Source organism: Rhinoraja longicauda, chromosome 20, assembly GCF_053455715.1.
Source record: "Rhinoraja longicauda isolate Sanriku21f chromosome 20, sRhiLon1.1, whole genome shotgun sequence".
In the NCBI taxonomy this organism is placed as follows: domain Eukaryota; kingdom Metazoa; phylum Chordata; class Chondrichthyes; order Rajiformes; family Arhynchobatidae; genus Rhinoraja; species Rhinoraja longicauda.
Genome location: NC_135972.1, coordinates 24232846 through 24253854, shown reverse-complemented (window position 1 = coordinate 24253854; position 21009 = coordinate 24232846). Strand labels below are relative to the sequence as shown.

The window sequence follows — 21009 nt, the reverse complement described above, 5'->3', positions numbered from 1 at the left end:
ATGTTGGGGGAGTCCAGAACCAGGGGCCACAGTTTAAGAATAAGGGGTAGGCCATTTAGAACGGAGATGAGGAAAAACTTTTTCACTCAGAGAGTTGTAAATCTGTGGCATTCTCTGCCTCAGAAGGCAGTGGAGGCCAATTCTCTGGATGCTTTCAAGAGAGAGTTAGATAGAGCTCTTAATGATAGCGGAGTCAGGGGGTATGGGGAGAGGTCAGGAACGGGAAACTGATTGTGAATGATCAGCCATGATCACATTGAATGGCGATGCTGGCTCGAAGGGCCTACTCCTGCACCTATTGTCTATTAGCACCATTAGCAAATTTGCAGATGATACTAAGTTGGGGGGAAGTGTGAATTGTGAGGAAGATGCAATAAGGCTGCAGGGTGACTTGGACAGGTTGTGTGAGTGGGCGGATACATGGCAGATGCAGTTTAATGTAGATAAGTGTGAGGTTATTCACTTTGGAAGCAAGAATAGAAAGGCAGATTATTATCTGAATGGTGTCAAGTTAGGAGGAGGGGGAGTTCAACGAGATCTGGGTGTCCTAGTGCATCAGTCAATGAAAGGAAGCATGCAGGTACAGCAGGCAGTGAAGAAAGCCAATGGAATGTTGGCCTTCGTAACAAGAGGAGTTGAGTATAGGAGCAAAGAGGTCCTTCTACAGTTGTACCGGGCCCTGGTGAGACCGCACCTGGAGTACTGTGTGCAGTTTTGGTCTCCAAATTTGAGGAAGGATATTCTTGCTATGGAGGGCGTGCAGCGTAGGTTCACTAGGTTAATTCCCGGAATGGCGGGACTGTCGTATGTTGAAAGGCTGGAGCGATTGGGCTTGTATACACTGGAATTTAGAAGGATGAGGGGGGATCTTATTGAAACATATAAGACAATTAGGGGATTGGACACATTAGAGGCAGATAACATGTTCCCAATGTTGGGGGAGTCCAGAACAAGGGGCCACAGTTTAAGAATAAGGGGTAGGCCATTTAGAACGGAGATGAGGAAGAACTTTTTCAGTCAGAGGGTGGTGAAGGTGTGGAATTCTCTGCCTCAGAAGGCAGTGGAGGCCAGTTCGTTGGATGCTTTCAAGAGGGAGCTGGATAGAGCTCTTAAGGATAGCGGAGTGAGGGGGTATGGGGAGAAGGCAGGAACGGGGTACTGATTGAGAGTGATCAGCCATGATCGCATTGAATGGCGGTGCTGGCTCGAAGGGCTGAATGGCCTACTTCTGCACCTATTGTCTATTGTCTATTGTCTATAGTCTATTGTGGAGCTAGTGTAGATAGGGCATGTTGGTCAGTGTGGGAAAGTTGGGCTGATGGGCCTGTTTCCACACTGTATGACTCTATGACCTTAAACGCTTCAGTTAAATCTCCTTTGTATAAAAGAGAGCAATCCTGGCTTGGTTATTCTCTCCATAATTCCACATAATGTTTTGACAACTTAAGTCAAAAATCAATAGTTAGTAACCATAAAGTTTCTTTATGGCAAAGAACGGCACTGTGAGGAATTTCTTCACCAGATACCTTCTTTCTGCAGAGGTGGGTCTGGGTTATGTGGAGGGACCCACTTGGCTTTGTTCTCAGTAGGCGGCACGGTGGCGCAGCGGTAGAGTTGCTGCTTTACAGCGAATGCAGCGCCGGAGACTCAGGTTCGATCCTGACTACGGGTGCTGCACTGTAAGGAGTTTGTACGTTCTCCCCGTGACCTGCGTGGGTTTTCTCCGAGATCTTCGGTTTCCTCCCACACTCCAAAGACGTACAGGTATGTAGGTTAATTGGCTGGGTAAATGTAAAAATTGTCCCTAGTGGGTGTAGGATAGTGTTAATGTGCGGGGATCACTGGGCGGCACGGACTTGGAGGGCCGAAAAGGCCTGTTTCCGGCTGTAGATATATGATGATGATGATGATGATGAAGGTTTCGATGAACTGGTTGAAATATACACTGTGGAAACAAGCCATCCAGCCCACCGAGTCCATGCTGACCGGTAACCACCCATACCCTAGTTCTATACTACACACTTGAATTGAATTGACTGTGGGCAGATCAATTTCCTTCCTCGGATAAATAAAGTTCTATCGTATCATATAATTGATTGACACAGCATGGAAACAAGCCCTTTGGCCCACCGAGTCCACTCCCACCATTGTCACCTGCTCACACTCGTTCTATGTTATCCTATTTACTCCCTACAATTTACACAGGCCAATGAACCTACAAGCTTGCAAATCTTTGGGAAGTGGGAGGAAACCAGAGCACCCGGAGGAAATCTTCCCAGGGAAACCATAGGGTTTAGCTTTGTATTCAAGTGTAAGAGCAAGTATATAAGAGCAAATGTATAAAATCCTAATGAGGCTCGAGAGGGTAGATGTGGAGATGTTTCCATAAGTGGGTGAGAGGGGCGGCACAGTGGCGCAGCGGTAGAGTTGCTGCCTCACAGCGCCGGAGACCCGAGTTCGATCCTGACCTTGAATGCTGTCTGTATGGAGTTTGCACGTTCTCCCTGTTACTGCATGGGTTTTTCCCCAGGTGCACCGGTTTTCTCCCACACTCCAAAGAGGTACAGGCTTGTGGGTTAATTGGCATCTGTAAATGATAAATTGTCCCGAGTGTGTAGGATAGTGCTAGTGTACTGGGTGGGTCGCTGGTCAGCGCGGACTCAGTGGGTGGCAGAGTCTGTTTCTGCGCTGTATCTCCAAACTAAACTAAACTAAAAGGAGCGTTGATGACTCTGGCCCTGCACTTGCTGGAGTTTAGAAGGACGAATAACGAAAGGCCAGGATAGAGTGGATGTGGAGAGGAGGTTTCCACTAGTGGGGGAGTCTAGGACCAGAGGTCATAGCCTCAGAATAAAAGGACGTTCCTTTAGGAAGGAAACAAGGAAGAATTTATTTGGTCAGAGGGTGGTCAATCTATGGAATTCATTGCCACAGACGTCTGTGGAGGTCAAGTCATTGGGTACTTTCCTAAGTGGAGATTGATAGGTTCTTGATTAGTAAGGGTGTCAAAGGTTATGGAGAGAAGGCAGGAGAATGGGGTTGAGAAGGGAAAATAGACCAGCCATGATTGAATGGCTCAATGGGCCGAATGGCCTCATTCTGCTCCTGCACCTTATGGTTTTCAGGTGAACGTGTCCCCACATCGCCACCATGGAGCGAGTTCTAGGAATTAACCCAATGACGAAGAAGCAACTGCAAAATATTTCCCGTAGCCTGCTATTCATCACTAATTGTTGCATTTAAAATGATGGGACGTTGCCAACACTTTAAGTGACAATTGCTGCTTTATGTGGCTTCCAGAGACCTCTCTTGCAAGTAACAGTTGTGGGCTTATATAAATAGTTGCTCCGCTATTCATAAAAGGCAGAAATTGTATAGGCCAGCTGTGTTTCCCTTGAATGCCCCAATTAATCACACAAAGACAAGATCTCACGCACATGTACAACCAGAGCGCTGTGCTCCCATCCAACCTCCCAGTCACGGCTTGCAATTCTTCCATTCCCCAGCAGGAGACGTGTACAAGAGTGTTTTCTTAAATACTTTGCCGAGTTCAATGGGTTCAACGAGCTCATGAAATTCTCCCCCCTCTCGTATTTACCGTCGCGTCCCGTTTCCTCCGTTGCTCCAGGTGGGGCAGCCAAGCGCCCAGACTCTCCGCCCTGCCAATGCTTTTACCTTTCATTAATTCCCCTCTGCAAATATGTTCTGTTCCAAGCACAGCAAAACTTGAGGAGGTTCCAAGTAAGAATTCCACAGATTGGCCGCTGAGTGCCGTGCGGGATGCCCGCTGTGTGTAGAATGTACAGTGAAGCTTGTTGACTTTAAAGCACAGTCCGTTTCCTTTTCCCTTCCATTCCCCCCCCCCCCCGTTTGTTTTTGCTCAGACGCACTGTGCAATTCTGTCCTCCAGATGAGATAATAGAGTCAGAGAGCACAGAAACAAGCCCTTGTCCGTGCCCACCGCGGTGTCCCAACGCGGGGCGGCACGGTGGCACAGCGGTAGAGTCGCTGCCTCACAGCGACCAGGGACCAGGTTTCCATCCTGACTCTGGGTGCTGTCTGTACGGAGTCTGCATGTTCTCCCTGTGACCCCGCCATTTTTTTTCCGGATGCTCCGGTTTCCCCCCACACTCCAAAGACATAGGTTGCTTGGCTTTGGTAAGTTGTAAGGATTGTCCCTAGTGTGTAGGATCGTGTTAGCGTTGGGTGTGATCGCTGGTCGGACAGGAATCAGAGGGCTGAAGGATCTGTTTTCACGCTGTACCTGTAAAGTACAGAAAAGTCTAAACCCATTTGCCCACGTTTGGCCCATACCCTTCCAAACCTTCCCTATCCATATACCTGTCCAAATGTCTTTTAAATGTTGTTATAGTACCTGCCTCAACTACCTCCTCTGGCAGCTCGTTCCATACACCCACCACCCTCTGAGTGAAAAGTGCTCCTCAGGTTCCAATTAAATCTTTCCCCTCTCATCATCAACCTTTGTCCTCTGGGTCTTGATTCCCCTACTCTGGGTAAAAGACTTTGCATTTGCCCTAGCTATTCCTCTCATGATCTTATACACCTCTCTAAGATCACCCTTCATCTAAGAGGAATAATGTCGTAGCCTGCTCAACCTCTCCCTGTCGCTCAGTCATTTCTTAGCCTGCTCGCTGTTGCTCAGGCCCGAGAGTCCTGGAAACACGCTCATAAATAAGATGTTGAACAGGAGCCACTTCTACCACCTTGGGTGGATGTAGTGTAAGGACTGAGTGAATCAAACTCTGGTATCTGAATCTGGTGATTTATCGAACACAACATTGGACATGAAAGTTTCCATGAAAAGGGCAGGGGAGTCTCCCTCCCTCCAAATCTCCTGGGGAAACATTCAATGATTACATTTAATTGGATTGGATTGGAAAGGAAAGATGCAGCATGGAAAAAGACCCTTTGGCTAACGGAGTCCACGCTGACTACCCATCGCCCGTTCACACGAGTCCTATCGATCCCACTTTCACATCCACTTACCCAGGAAAAACTTACTCGGAGAGTTGTGAAGCTGTGGAACTCTCTGCCTCAGAAGGCAGTGGGGGCCAATCCCCTGGATGCTTTCAAGAGAGAGTTAGAGTCGGGGGAAAGGGTGGAGGGGAGTAGGGGGTGTCGGGAGTGGGGGGAGAGTGGGAGTGGGGGGGAGGGGGGAGTGTCGTGGGGGGGAGTGGGGGTAATGGGGAGGAGTGGGGGGGACATGGACTGTTGTGATTTGCTGCTGAGGACCACTGGAGCAAGCATGTCTTCAATGAAATTAGGTATGTGCATTTTAAAATGAAACCTTTTTCTCCATAGCTTAGTCGTACATTTTGTGTAAGGAAAAAGCAATATTGACAAAACTAAACAATTTTTTCTTCGTTTTGTAAAAAGTATTTCTGTTCAATAACCTTTCTGTAAATAGCAGAATATACTCATGGTAGGCCTGACATTGCACATGTAGTCCAAGAACTACAGACTGTTGGAAATAATACTCGTTTTTCACACATGAATGTAGCATGCATTTGGCCTGCATACTTTCTTTGCTGAAAAGTTGCATTACGCGCCGTATTATGAATTTTGATGTAAAATTCTGAATTTTGGACATCAAAATTCTGAATTTGTAAAATCAAATGTTGGGAGCTCTGCCGAAGGGCCTGTTTCCGTGCTGTGTCTCTAAACTACCCGCGGTTTTGAACGTTGCAGTAGTTCATAGAAACATAGAAACATCGAAAATAGGTGCAGGAGTAGGCCATTCGGCCCTTCGAGCCTGCACCGCCATTCAATATGATCATGGCTGATCATCCAGCTCAGTAGCCTGTACCTGCCTTCTCTCCATACCCCCTGATCCCTTTAGCAAAAAGGGCCACATCTAACTCCCTCTTAAATATAGCCAATGAACTGGCCTCAACTACCTTCTGTGGCAGAGAATTCCACAGACTCACCACTCTCTGTGTGAAGAAATGTTTTCTCATCTCGGTCCTAAAAGACTTCCCCCTTATCCTTAAGCTGTGACCCCTTGGTCTGGACTTCCCCAACATCGGGAACAATCTTCCCGCATCTAGCCTCTCCAACCCCTTAAGAATTTTATATGTTTCTATAAAATCCCCCCTCAGTCTTCTAAATTCCAGCGAGTACAAGCCTAGTCTATCCAGTCTTTCTTCATATGAAAGTCCCGCCATCCCAGGGATCAATCTAGTGAACCTTCTCTGTACTCCCTCTAAGGCAAGAACGTCTTTCCTCAGATTAGGAGACCAAAACTGCACACAATACTCCAGGTGCGGTCTCACCAAGGCCCTGTACAACTGCAGTAGAACCTCCCTGCTCCTAAACTCAAATCCTCTTGCTATGAATGCCAACATACCATTCGCTTTCTTCACTGCCTGCTGCACCTGCACGCTTGCTTTCAATGACTGGTGCACCATGACACCCAGGTCACGTTGCATCTCCCCTTCTCCTAATCGTTCACCATTCAGGTAATACTCTGCTTTCCTGTTCTTGCCGCCAAAGTGGATAACCTCACATTTATCCACATTATATTGCATCTGCCATGCATTTGCCCACTCGCCTAATCTATCCAAGTCACTCTACAGCCTCCTAGCATCCTCCTCGCAGCTAACACTGCCACCCAGCTTCGTGTCATCTGCAAACTTAGAGATGTTGCATTCAATTCCCTCGTCCAAATCATTAATATGCACTGTAAATAACTGGGGTCCCAGCACTGAGCCTTGCAGTACCCCACTAGTCACTGCCCGCCATTCCGAAAAGGACCCGTTTATTCCTACTCTTTGCTTCCTGTCCGCCAACCAATTTTCTATCCACCTCAACACTGAACCCTCAATACCGTGTGCTTTAAGTTTGTACACCAATCTCCTATGTGGGACCTTGTCGAAGGCCTTCTGAAAGTCCAGATATAACACATCGACTGGTTCTCCCTTATCCACTCTACTAGTTACATCCTCGAAAAATTCTATAAGATTCGTCAGACATGATTTGCCTTTTGTAAATCCATGCTGACTTTGTCCGATGATTTCACCACTTTCCAAATGTGATGCTATCACATCTTTAATAACTGACTCTAGCATTTTCCCCACTACCGATGTTAGGCTAACTGGTCTATAATTCCCCGTTTTCTCTCTCCCTCCCTTTTAAAAAAGTGGGGTTACATTAGCTACCCTCCAGTCCTCAGGAACTACTCCAGAATCTAAAGAGTTTTGAAAAATTATCACTAATGCATCCACTATTTCTGAGGCTACTTCCTTAAGCACTCTGGGATGCAGCCTATCTGGCCCTGGGGATTTATCTGCCTTTAATCCATTTAATTTACCTAACACCACTTCCCGACTAACCTGGATTTCCCTCAGTTCCTCCATCTCATTAGACCCCCGGTCCCCCGCTATTTCCGGCAGACTGTTTATGTCTTCCTTAGTGAAGACAGAACCAAAGTAGTTGTTCAATTGGTCTGCCATCTCCTTGTTCCCTATGATCAATTCACCTGTTTCCGACTGCAAGGGACCTACATTTGTCTTAACTAATCTTTTTCTCTTCACATATCTATAAAAGCTTTTGCAGTCAGTTTTTATGTTCCTTGCCAGTTTTCCCTCATAATCTATTTTCCCTTTCCTAATTAAGCCCTTTGTCCTCCTCTGCTGGACTCTGAATTTCTCCCAGTCCTCTGGTATGCTACTTTTTCTGGCTAATCTGTATACTTCATCTTTTGTTTTAATACTATCCTTGATTTCCCTTGTTAGCCACGGATGCACTACCTTTCCTGGTTTGTTCTTTTGCCAAACTGGGATGAACACTTGCTGTAATTCATATCTTGGACAATTCACGCCTCATTCCCTCAAAGTTACCTTTCTTTAAGTTCAGAACACTTGTTTCCGTATTGACTTTGTCACTCTCCATCCTAATGAAGAACTCCACCATATTATGATCACTCTTGCCCAAGGGGCCTCGCACAACAAGACTGCTAACTAACCCTTCCTCATTACTCAATACCCAGTCTAGAATGGCCTGCTCTCTCGTTGGTTCCTCGACATGTTGGTTTAGAAAACATCTCGCAAACATTCTAAGAAATCCTCTTCCTCAGCACCCCTGCCAGTTTGGTTCACCCAATCTATATGTAGATTGAAGCCACCCATTATAACTGCTGCACCTTTGGTGCATGCATTTCTAATTTCCTGCTTGATGCCATCCCCAACCTCACTACTGGTGTTAGGTGGCCTGTACACAACTCCCACTAGCGTTTTCTGCCCCTTAGTGTTTCGTAGCTCTACCCATATCGATTCCACATCCTCCGAGCTAATGTCCTTCCTTTCCATTGCGTTAATCTCCTGTCTAACCAGCAACGCTACCCCACCTCCTTTTCCTTTCTGTCTATCCCGCCTGAATATAGAATATTCCTGGATGTTGAGCTCCCAGCCTTGGTCACCCTAGAGCCATGTCTCCGTAATCCCAACTACATCATAATCATTAACAACAATCTCCACATTTAATTCATCCACCTTATTCCGAATACTCCTTGCATTGAGACACAAAGCCTTCAGGCTTGTTTTTATAACACTCTTGCCCCTTATATAATTATGTTGCAAAGTGGTCCTTTTTGATTTTTGCCCTGGATTTGTCTGCCTGCCACTTTTACTTTTCACCTTGCTACCTATTGTTTCTACCCTCACTTTATACCCCTCTGTCTCTCTGCTCTTGTTCCCATCCCCCTGCCATATTAGTTTAAATCCTCCCCGACAGCACTAGCAAACACCCCCCCCAAGGACATTGGTTCCATTCCAGCCCAGGTGCAGACCGTCCTGTTTGTACTGGTCCCACCTCCCCCAGAACTGGTTCCAATGTCCTAGAAATTTGAATCCCTCCCCCTTGCACCATTTTTCAAGCCACGTATTCATCTGTAATATCCCCCTATTTCTACTCTGACTAGCACGTGGCACTGGTAGTAATCCAGAGATTATTACCTTTGAGGTCCTACTTTTAAGTTTATCTCCTAGCTCCCTAAATTCACCTTGTAGGACCTCATCCCGTTTTTTACCTATATCGTTGGTGCCAATGTGCACCACGACAACTGGCTGCTCACCCTCCCCCTCCAGAATGTTCTGCAGCCGCTCTGAGACATCCCTGACTCTTGCACCAGGGAGGCAACATACCATCCTGGAGTCTCGTTTGCGATCGCAGAAACGCCTATCTATTCCCCTTACAATCGAATCCCCTATCACTATAGCCCTTCCACTCTTTTTCCTCCCCTCCTTTGCCGCAGAGCCACCCACGGTGCCATGAACTTGGCTGCTGCTGCCTTCCCCTGATGAGGCATCTCCCCCAACAGTATCCAAAATGGTATATCTGTTTAGGAGGGAGATGACCGCAGGGGACTCCTGCACTACCTTCTTTATGCTACGCTGGCTAGTGGCCACCCTTTCCCTTTTTGTCTGCTTAACCTTTACCTGTGGTGTGGCCAACTCACTAAAAGTGCTATAAACGTGCTATTCGGGGCATCCCATTGCGGTGAGGAATACCCCAAAGTGTATTATTTCTCCTTCCCTTCATTCGTGCCGCTGTAACTGGCGTGTCAGTTGAGCGCCATCGTTCGAGTGCGGACGACGTAGAACTAGAATCCCGACTTTGTGTCGTGGAGCTGGTAGAGCAATTGGCGACTGAAGTGGTGCACATGAAAAGCCCGATTCAGACTGATGGATACCATCTAAATATTTACAGTGGCTGAGCAGAATGCAAGCCAAGCACCCTCTGAACTAATATGCTGCTTGCAACATGATCCTGCCCTTCATTTTATATCAGCCTTGTTTGAGGCTGATTTTACAGAAAGGGCCTTTCTGAATGCAGTCCCTTATAGAAACTCAGAGAAGAGTCCAGAGCCAGCAATGGTTTTGAAACCTGTGTGCTGTACTTTCTCAGTTAACCCTAATAAGTGCTTTTCCATGTCATATCCCCTGAAAACTGACTAGGTTTCAATTATTTCCTCTCTGTGATCATTTTATTTAAAGTGTACGCAGTTTGGCAGTAGTTGCGACGTACAAGGAACTGCTGAGACTGGGATCTTGCAGGAGTGTCCGAGGAATGCAGAGGCTAGTTTACAAAGAAAAAGGCACAAAGTGCTGGAGTAACCCAGCAGTCCAGGCAGCCCTTGTCCGTGTGTCCCTGGAGAGGGAACACTGTGGGGGCTCTGGTGGCCTTCCATGAACGCTGGTCACCGCGGGGGAAGAGGTCAAGTGAATCGTGGATAAAGATGATAACCTTATCATTTGATGTTTGCAAACTGCGGGGCAGTTTTTACCTTTCCTGTAACTGTGATTATTTGAATAAAGGTTCCTTGTTAGAAAACAAAGCGGTACGGTAGCGCAGCGGTAGAGTTGCTGCTTTACAGCGAATGCAGCGCCGGAGACTCAGGTTCGATCCTGATTACGGGTGCTGCACTGTAAGGAGTTTGTACGTTCTCCCCGTGACCTGCGTGGGTTTTCTCCGAGATCTTCGGTTTCCTCCCACACTCCAAAGACGTACAGGTATGTAGGTTAATTGGCTGGGTAAATGTAAAAATTGTCCCTAGTGGGTGTAGGATAGTGTTAATGTGCGGGGATCGCTGGGCGGCACGGACTTGGAGGGCCGAAAAGGCCTGTTTCCGGCTGTATATATATGATATGATATGATATGAAAGCGGGTCAGGCAGCATCTCTGGAGAGTGTGGATATGTGGCGTTACAGGTTGGATAGTGTATAGGTTGGGCAGCACAGTGGCACAGCAGCGGTAGATTTGCTGCCTTACAGTGCTAGAGACCCGGGTTCCATCCTGATTAAGGGTGCTGTCCGTACAGATTTCGTACGTTCTCCATTTGACCACGTGGGTTTTCTCTGGGCGCTCCGGTTTCCTCTCACTTCGGTAAAAATTGTTAATTGTTCCTGGTGTGTAGGATAGTGCTAGTTTACAGGGTGATCACTGGTTGGCGTGGACTTGGTGAGCCGAAGAGCCTGTTACCGCGATGTAGGTTTAGACTTCAGAGATACAGCGCAGAAACAGGCCCTTCAACCCACCAAGTCCACATCGACCAGCGATCACCCCATTACAGTCTAAAGTCTAAAGACTACTTGGGGCTGGCACAGAACCAATGGGCCGAATGGCCTTGTTTTTGGAAAAGGTTATTATCGGCAATAGTGAATGCTAAAGCTGTAGACTGCAGTACAGGTAATCTAACATACATGTGATTTTGAGACTCACCACAGCCGTTTCCCATTTTCCAGAGCAGTTCAGGATGGGTAATAAAATTACATCTGCTTCCTGCAAATAAATTTTAAAAAACCATAATAAGGCAAAGAAATTGCACTTATTTAAGTCCCCTGGACTAACACCACCTCTCTCCACAGCGAAACAAGTCTAAATAAAAACTGATGGAAAGGAAAACAGAACAACATTAAATAAATATTTCCTTTAATAAGTTTTTTTCCACATAGAAAAATATGGTCAACTTGTACAAAAGGAGGCATTCAAATAGCGTTGAACACATACAAGTTGACAGGAAGGAGGAGTATTTTACATAAACTTACCGACATTACTTTATTTTTTATTTCAACTTTTAATGTTCAATCAATTAAAAAATACAGACCACCAAACTGAGTCAGTTCTGACCCGAAACATCACCGATCCGTGTCCTCCAGAGCCTGATCTCCTGAGTTACTCCAACAATTTGTGTCCTTTTGTGTAAACCAGCATCTGCAGTTACTTGTGTCAACCAAATTGATTGATTGACACAGCTGGGAAACAGGGCCTTCGTCCCATTGAATCCACGCTGACCATTGAACACCCACACACACGTTCTATGTTATCTCACTTTCTCATCCACTCCTTATATGCGAGGGAGCAATTTACAGAGGACCAATTAACCTGCAAACCTGCACGTCTGGGATGTGGGAGGAAACTGGAGCACCTGGAGGAAACCCACGCGGTCACTGGGAGAACGTGCAAACTCCACACACAGACAGCACCCGTAGTCAGGATCGAAGCTGGACACAAGACGCTGGAGTAACTCAAGACAGGCAGCATCTCTGGAGAGAAGGAATGGGTGACTTTTCGGGTTGAGACCCTTCTTCAGACTGTTTAGTCAGGATCGAGTCAGGATCTCTGGCGCTATGAGACAGCAGCTCTACCCGAGCCCCTGTGCCACCCCCAGTGACTTTAACTCTTGTCTTGCAGGAATCGAGAATCTGTATGAGAGAGCTCTCCAACTGCGCAAGAACCTGCTCACGCTGCCACACTCCGTCATTGTCGTGATGAGATACCTCTTCTCCTTTCTGAACCAGTGAGTGTTGTTCTCACCACCCCCCCACCCTGTGGTTGAATGCTACTTTATAAGTCATTATTGTACACGGTTCAGTACAGGTGTCACTAATACATAAGCACTTAGTCAAGTATCTCATCTTAGACAAGCATCTCAGGTACAGTATGTGTTTAGGAGTAGCACACTGAGACAGTATGCAGGTCCCAGTTGTTGTTGAGTGCTTTACCCCACCGTGTCCATCCAGGCCGTGTCCGGTCCATGTGCTCGGCCAATTTTAAAAATCAAAACTAATTTGATTCAATTATTTACAATAATATGTACAAAAACAATCCAATAACAACAGACCCGCCGCCAGAATACAAATATTACCAAGTATTCTTCTTACACGCAATCCCCTTGGTGCCCAGCGGTCCCAGAATTCCCTCAAGGTGACCATGGATACTGTGAGTTCTTTCTCAAGGGACACCCGGGCACGGATGTAAAGGGGCAGGCAGCCGGGTTCGGGCGAAGCCCTCTTCTGCCTGGCACCGTGATCCACCAATGACCAGCTTGGCCAGGCCCAGGAGCAAGCCAACCAGGGCATCCTGTGAACTCCCCACTCCCCGATGCACAGGCTGCCCAACGATGAAGATGGTGGGACTAGAGTGTGTGCTCGGCCTCCTGGAGCTGCTCCCAGTCCAGCCGAGCCCCAGGCCCACGCCACCGTCGAGGCACTGCGCTGCCACCCACAGCCGGTCTGCTCACCGGCCCTCCGTCCAGACTCTGACCCCCTCCTCTCCGGTCCGCGGGGAAACAGGGGCCGGGCTCGGCAACTTCCCAGTTCTACGGCGGTGAGCCAGTCCTAACATTGGGTATGTCCGCGGCACCTCAGGCTCACCCTCTGCCGCGTGGCACCTTGGCACTCGTGCTCATTCAAGATGTCTGTCGGCTGGCTGGAACCTCGTGAGCTGCTGTGTCTTTCGGTGCATGCCCTGTGGGGAAGGAAAGCACTGGGGGGGATCAGACCCAAAACACAATGGATGCACAATGGATAGGAATGGTCACGAGGCATATGGGGCAAACCCGGGCAGATGGGACAAGTGCAGATGGGGCATCCTGGATGCATGGGCAGGTTGGGCCGAATGGCCTGTTTCTGTGCTGCAGGACAAAGCTTAGTGAATGCACATTTCCAGGGAAGTGGTATGATTGACTGATTGAAACAAAGCATGAAAACAGGCCCTTCGGCCCACTGAGTCCATGCCGACCCTCAATCATCCCTTCACACTTGTCCTACGTTATCCCACTTTCTCATCCTCTCCCATCACACGGGCCAATAAACCGACAAACCTGCGCCGCTTTGGAATGTGGGGGAACACCGGAGCACTCAAAGCTGGTACAGCTGCGACCCACAGCGTCAGCGGTTCCATCCTGACCTCGGCTGCTGCCTGTGTGGAGTGTGCACGTTTTCCCTGTGACCACCTGGGGTTTTTTCCGGGTGCTCCGGTTTTCTCCCACATCCCAAAGATGCGCGGGTTTGTGGGCTAATGGGCCTCTGCGTCGGGAGTGGATGGGAAAGTGGGATAACGTAGAACTGGCGTGGACGGGTCGGTGTGGACTCGGGGGGCCTGTTTCTCCTGAATCTGTGTCCTTCCCCCGCCCCTCTCCCACCGCTGAACCCTGTGCGTCTCTCCCTACGCGTCTCTCCCACCGCTGAACCCTGTGCGTCTCTCCCTACGCGTCTCTCCCACCGCTGAACCCTGTGCGTCTCTCCCTACGCGTCTCTCCCACCGCTGAACCCTGTGTGTCTCACCCTACGCGTCTCCCACCGCTGAACCCTACGCGTCTCTCCCTCCACTGAACCCTGTGCATCTCACCCTACGCGTCTCTCCCACCGCTGAACCCTTCCCGTCTCACCCTCCGCTCCCTTGGCAGCCTCTCGCAGTTCAACGATGAGAACATGATGGACCCCTACAACCTGGCCATCTGCTTCGGCCCAACGCTGATGCCCGTCCCCGATAACCAGGACCAGGTCTCCTGCCAACCCCACGTCAACGAGCTGATTAAGACCATCATCATCCACAATGAGCTCATCTTCCCAGACTCCAAGGACCTGGACGGCCCCGTCTACGAGAAGTGCATGTCTGGGGAAGACTATTGGTAAGTGCGGTATAAAACTGCTTGAGCTTTATTGTGGTTTTAGTTTTAGAGATACGACGTGGAAAAGGCCCTTCTAGCGAGCCCCGCACAATAACGCTGCCCTACACACACCAGGGCCAATTTACACTTATACCAAGCCAGTTAGCCTACAAAATCTCTACATCTTTGGAGTCTGTGAGGAAACCGGAGCAGCCGGAGGAAACCCAGGCAGGTCATGGGGAGAACGTACAAACTCCGTACAGACAAGCACCCGTAGTCGGGATCGACCCAGGGTCTCTGGTGCTGTGAGGCAGCAGCTCTACCGCTGTGCCACCATGCCGCCCTGATAGGACTGGTCCTATCCCTCTAACCTGTTAGAACTAAGAGTGTTTTATTGTCATTAGTCCCGAAACAGAAAAATGAAATTCTTACTTGCAGCACATTACAGATTACACTAAGGGGAGGGGGGGGGGGGCTGGGGGGAGAGTGGGGGGAGGGGGGTATTGTAGATGGTGAAGATGGTTGTCAAAGATTGCAGCAGGATCTCGATCGGGTTGGGCAGGTGGGATGAGGTATGGTTGATGGAATTTAATGCAGAGAAATTGTCCCTGAACGTTTAAGTCTGCCTCAAATGCCCCTCAAATAGGTGTTAAGTGGGTCACCTTCAGCCTATATGGTGGAGATACTATGGAATAAAAAGGAACTGCAGATACTGGTTTATCCTAGTCTGACCCGAAACGTCACTCATCCGTGTTCTTCAGCGATGCTGCCCGACCCGCCCAGTTACTCCAGTACTTTGGGACCTTTTTTTCCATCTTTGGTGGAGATTATACCAGTCCAGTAATTCAGTCTGCGAATTAACCCTGTGCCTGCTTTCCCCCAGGATATTCCACTGTGCACACAATTCCTGGACCATTTCCCGGTGGTGGTAGTTGTGTAAAGCATCGCTAAACATGTTGCCGGGCAGTCTGTTGACATAGGGAGAGCGTATTCTCTCCAATTCAAAGCCATGTCAATAAAACTCCGTGACACATGAAAATATTTTGAGCGTGTTACTCAGCTTGCTTCATTTAAATTACCAGACACAGAAGGTCACTTTGTCCCCAGAGTCTGTTCATCCAACTCAAATAGACCAATCTTAAAATATTTTAACTCCATCTTCCATTACCAAGTACTCCTTGCCTGTCCAAACGCATCCACCTCAGTGGCATACGTTTCGATTGACGTCCTTGTGCAGCCAGAGCAGGCCAGGCCTTTATTCCTCAAGAGCGTAGGAGGATGAGGGGTGATCTTGCAGAGCTGCACAGAATTATGGGAGGAATAGGCCGGGTAAATGCACAGAGGATAGGCACAGAATGCTGGAGTAAGTCGGCGGGTCAGGCAGCATCTCTCCGCACAGCTATAAGGGGAGGTTGGGCAGGCTAGGACTTTATTCCGTGAAGTGTTGGAGAATGAGGGGTGGTAATCTTACAGAGGTGTACAAAATCATGAGAGGAATAGATCGGGTAAATGCACAGTCTTATGCCCAGAGTAGGGAAATCGAGAACTAGAGGGCATAGGTTTAAGGTGAAGGGGGAAAGATTTAATAGGAAGCTGAGGGGTAACTTTTTCACACAAGGACTGGCGGGTGTGTGGAACGAGCTGCCGGAGGAGGTAGTTGAGGCAGGTACTTTCATCACGTTTAAGAGACAATTAGACAGGTACATGGATAGGACAGGTTGAGCGGGATATGGGCCAAACTTGGGCAGGTGGGACTGGTGTAGATGGGGCATGTTGGTCAGCGTGGGCAGGTTGAGCCAAAGGGCCTGTTTCCACACTGTTATGACTCTATGCAAGTTTCAGATTTCCACTGTGAAAATTTCCCAAAATCAAAATGAATAAACTATTAAGGTTGATCCACCTTTTCAGAACTCCATAGAAAAATCTCTACACCCCTCTTGCCTCCTTAACACTTCCTTTCTGTCAAGCGTTGAGTCATTCATTCTATTATCTCCTCACGTGGCCTGGTGACAATTATCTGTTTGATTCGAGTTTTGCCGAGTGCTTTGGGATAGTTACTAGCATAGAAGGCTGTATACAAATACCTGCTGCTGCTGTTGAGCTGGTCACTACCATCGATGCTCTCAAACTCTTCATGACTTCAGTCAGACTTTGGTGCACAATTGTAGACTATTTCAGTCAGGAAAAGACCATAATGAAGAGTATCCTCTGGAACAGGCTCAAACTCAAACCCAATAGACTTAAACTCAACTCAACAGAAAGTCGAGAGTGTTGGTCACAAATCTAGTACTTTGACAGTGGAAACACAGGAAAGGAGAATTGAGCGGTAGAATGGACCAGTGTGGAAACAGGCCCCTCGATCCAACTTGCCCACACCAACCAACATGTCCCAACTACACTAGTCCCACCTGTGTGCGTTTGGCCCATATCCCTCTAAACCTTTATGGTCCATGTACCTGTCTAAATGTTTTTTTAAATATTGTGATAGTACCTGCCTCAATTACCTCCTCCAGCAGCTTATTCCATATATCTACCACACTTTGTGTTGAAAGGATGCCCTTTTAAATCTTTCCCCCTCACCTTAAATCTATGCCCTTTGGTTCTTGTTTCCCCTACTCTGGGTAAAAGACTCTGTGCGTCTACCTTATCTATTCCTCTCATGATCTTACTGAAGGCATGACAGCTAATGCCAAAGAATTGAATCTGAGGGTGTTAAAAGGAGGACAGAAATCTCTTTGAGTTTAGAGATACAGTTTGCAAACAGGCCCTTCAGCCTACTGAGTCCACACCGACCATCAATCACCCATTCACACTAGTTCTACGTTATCCCACTTTCACATCCACTCCCTACACACCCGGGGCTATTTACAGAGGGCCAGTTGACCTACAAACCCGCGCGTCTCTGTTGATGTGAGAAGAGACAGAAGGACGCGGAGGAAAACCACGCGGTCACAGGGAGAACGTGCAAACTCCGCACACAGACAGCGCCCGAGGTCAGGATTGAACCTGGGTCCCTGGCGCCGTGAGGCAGCAACTCTCCGGGGCTGTCAGACTGAAGAAAAGGTCTTAAGGCACAATGGAGGGAGTTTTGAGCACAGGAGTAGGAGCGAGGTCACATGGCAATGGAGTTTTGGGTGCCCCCTGGCTCTCGGGAGGATGGTATGTACGGAGACGTAACACTATTATTATCCATCTTGTCCCACAGTGACAGTCCATACAGTGACCATGGGACATTGGAGGAGGTTGACCTGGACACTTGTGCTGAGACCCACACCAGTGAAGATGGTAGGTGTCCTTTTGTTGAACATTGAATTCTCCAGCTTTAGGTGACTACATAACCCCTCCCTCTCTCCCTTCTTGTCCCATGTACTCTCTCCTACCTCCTCTCCTCTGTGCCACACCTGGACTCGTACCTATTTCCCCCGTCCCCCTACCCTTCCACCCACATTCCTTCCTCTAGCTTCACAATTTGCAACTTTAGACGTTAAAGATACAGTGTGGAAACAGTGGGCCCTTTGGCCCACCGAGTCCATGCCGACCAGCGATCACCCCGTGCACGAACTCTAACCTACACATTGGACACAATTTACAGAAGCCAATTAACTTACAAACCTTGTGGGAGGAAATCAGAGCACCCGGAGAAAACCCACACGGTCACAGGGAGAATATGCAAACTCCGTAAGGACAGCACCCTTAAGGATTGAACCCGGGTCTCTGGCGCTGTGAGGCAGCAACTCTACCGCTGCATCACTGTGGTCGAATTTGAGGTGGGAGTTGAGGAGAGTGTGGGGAGAACAGGTTTCAGGGAAAATTAGTGATGGGGATGGGATTAGTCTGGGAGCTGCCGTATAGTCAGCGGAACCAAATGAACTGCTTCTGTGCCGTGTTTAGCCGCATCGATTAGGAGTGAGGCTCTGGAACCACAGGGTAGGCCGGTCTGGGTCAGAATGAACATTGTGTGCTAAGGAACTGCAGATGCTGGTGTACACCAAAGCTAGGCACAAAATGCTGGAGTAACTCAGCGGGTCAGGCGGCATCTCTGGATAGAAGGAAAGGGTGATTTTTCGGTTCGAGACCCTTCTTCAGACTGAGAGTCAGGGGAGAGGGAAATGAGAGATATGGATGGGTAAGGTGTGAGAACGAGAGATCAAAGGGGACAAAGATCAAGGAAGATGTAGAATAGATCATTAGCTCGGGGAAGGTGGCATTAACGAGGTGAGTTTCATAGTCATTTTTTTTACCAAAACTGGCTTTTTAATTTTGTATTATTTCTTGAGCTGAATTAAAATTCCCAGCTGCAGTGTTGGGATGTCAGCAGGTATCTGCAGATTGTACAGCCTGGTTCTGGATTACAAAACCTGCAACATTACCACTGTCCTAACCCTCCAGTCACCATGGTGATGTATAATTGCTGGAGGCAGTATTAAGAATCTTGGCTTGCACCTTTTTTTAATATCCTGGCACTGGTTCTGTCTGAAGTAACATCCTGAATATAAATGGGGAAGTGTGGTGCTGTGAACTAAAGAGCCTCCAACGCAATCTCCCAACATAATCCAAGACCTTTCCCGACCCGCTCATTCCTTCTTCTCCCTGCTCAAGTTGGGCAGAAGATAAAGAGGCTTGAAAGTACGCACCGCCAGAGTCAGGAACTGCCTCTTCCCCTCTCTCATTGTGCTCCAGACCCTCACCACTCTGTGTAAAAAATTGCCCAACCCATCTCCATTCAGCTTTCCCCCTCTCACCTTATAGCCATGCCCTTTAGTCTGCGACATTTCCACCCTGGGGAACAAGGTTCCGACTGTCTACCCTATCTGTGCAATACAATACAATACAATACAATATATCTTTATTGTCATTGTACAGGGGTACAACAAGATTGGGAATGCGCCTCCCATACGATGCAATAATTTAATTAATTTAAACAACAACAACCCAACGAAACAAATTGTAACAGTTTTAAGACAGAATAAAGTGCAAGTAGATCTGTGCCGGATCACTGTGCGATGTGACCATCCGGCTCAGCAGGACCGGTTCATAGCAGCTATGGCCCTGGGGATGAAGCTGTACCTGAGTATGGAGGTGCGAGCGTAGAAGGCCTTGTATCGTCTGCCCGATGGAAGGCGTTCGAACAGACTGTTGCAGGGGTGTGAAGAGTCTTTGTGGATGCTGGTGGCTTTTCTGAGGCATCGTGTGTTGTAGATGCCCTCCAAGGCTGGTAGCTGTGTTCCGATGGTCCTCTGACCTCTATGGACTACCCGCTGAAGAGCTTTCCTTTCTGCCTCCATGCAGCTGAAGTACCACACAGGGATGCCATGTGTTAGTATGCTCTCTATGGTGCCTGGTCATTCAGTACAGAAATCAGCCCTTCGGCCCAACTTCCCCATGCCGACCAACATGTCCCATCTGCACTAGTCCCACCTGCCTGTATTTGGCCCATATTAGTCAGAGGGTGGTGAATCTGTGTAATTCTTTGCCACAGAAGGCTATGGAGGCAAAGTCAGTGAATATATTTACGGCAGAGATAGATAGATTCTTGATTATCAGAACGCGTATCAGAGGTTATGGGGAGAAGGCAGGAGAATGGGGTTAGGAGGGAGAGATGGGTCAGCCGTGATTGAATGGCGGAGTAGACTTGATGGGCCGAATGGCCTTATTCTACTCCTATCATTTATGACCTTATGATTATGATCATATCTCTAAACCCATCCTATCCATGTACCAGTGCAAATGTTTTTTAAACATTGTGACAAAACCTGCCTCAACTACCTCCTCTGGCAGCTCGTTCTATATACCCAGCACCCTTTGCGTAAAAAATACTTTGTCCCTCAGGTTCCTATTAAATCTTTCCATCCCTCACCTTAAACCTATGTCCTCTGGTTCTTGTTTCCCCTACTTTTTTTTCCAAGAATAAACTTTATTCAGAATAATAAAAAATATATACAAAACAGGAACAGTGCAAAACACACTTCTGACATTCTCACAGCTGCACAGACATTCATCCGCGTTATATTTGGGAGTGTTGATAGAACCACCATTTTACCTTAGACTTTAGAGATGTGGAAACGGCCCACTGAGACCGCGCCGACCCTTACACCAGCACTACCCTACACACGAGGGGCAATTTACTGAACGCACGTCTTCAGTGCGTGCAAACCTGCACGTCTTTGGATTGTGGGAAGAAATTGAGCACCCAGGAAAAACCCACGTGGTCACTTGGAGAACGTACAAACTCCGTACAGACAGCACCCTTAGTCCCTCCGTACAGACAGCACCCTTAGTCACTGCGTACAGACAGCACCCAGTCACTGTGTACTGACAGCACCCATAGTCCCTCCGTACAGACAGCACCCATAGTCACTGCGTACAGACAGCACCCATAGTCACTCCGTACAGACAGCACCCATAGTCACTGCGTACAGACAGCACTCATAGTCACTCCGTACAGACAGCACCCATAGTCACTCCGTACAGACAGCACCCATAGTCAGGCACCCTTGCTACTGATGTGGCTCCCTGGGGTGTTACCCCTTCTCTCGTTTGAGGGGCGCCTCCACCAGACTCTGCCCCTCAATGTCCAGCAGCGGAAGGACCCTAGACTG

At 48.2% G+C, this 21009-nt stretch overlaps 1 protein-coding gene across 9 annotated transcripts in view; it reads left to right on the top strand.

The window, feature by feature from the left end:
* LOC144603665 (SLIT-ROBO Rho GTPase-activating protein 1-like) overlaps positions 1-21009 on the top strand; it is a 172836-nt gene that overhangs the window by 136534 nt on the left and 15293 nt on the right. For all 9 annotated transcript variants that reach the window (XM_078417257.1, XM_078417252.1, XM_078417251.1 and 6 more), the window contains exons 16-18: positions 12211-12316; positions 14207-14431; positions 17616-17695. In XM_078417257.1, the coding sequence (XP_078273383.1) occupies positions 12211-12316; positions 14207-14431; positions 17616-17695 (411 nt within the window). The remainder of the gene's footprint in view (positions 1-12210; positions 12317-14206; positions 14432-17615; positions 17696-21009) is intronic.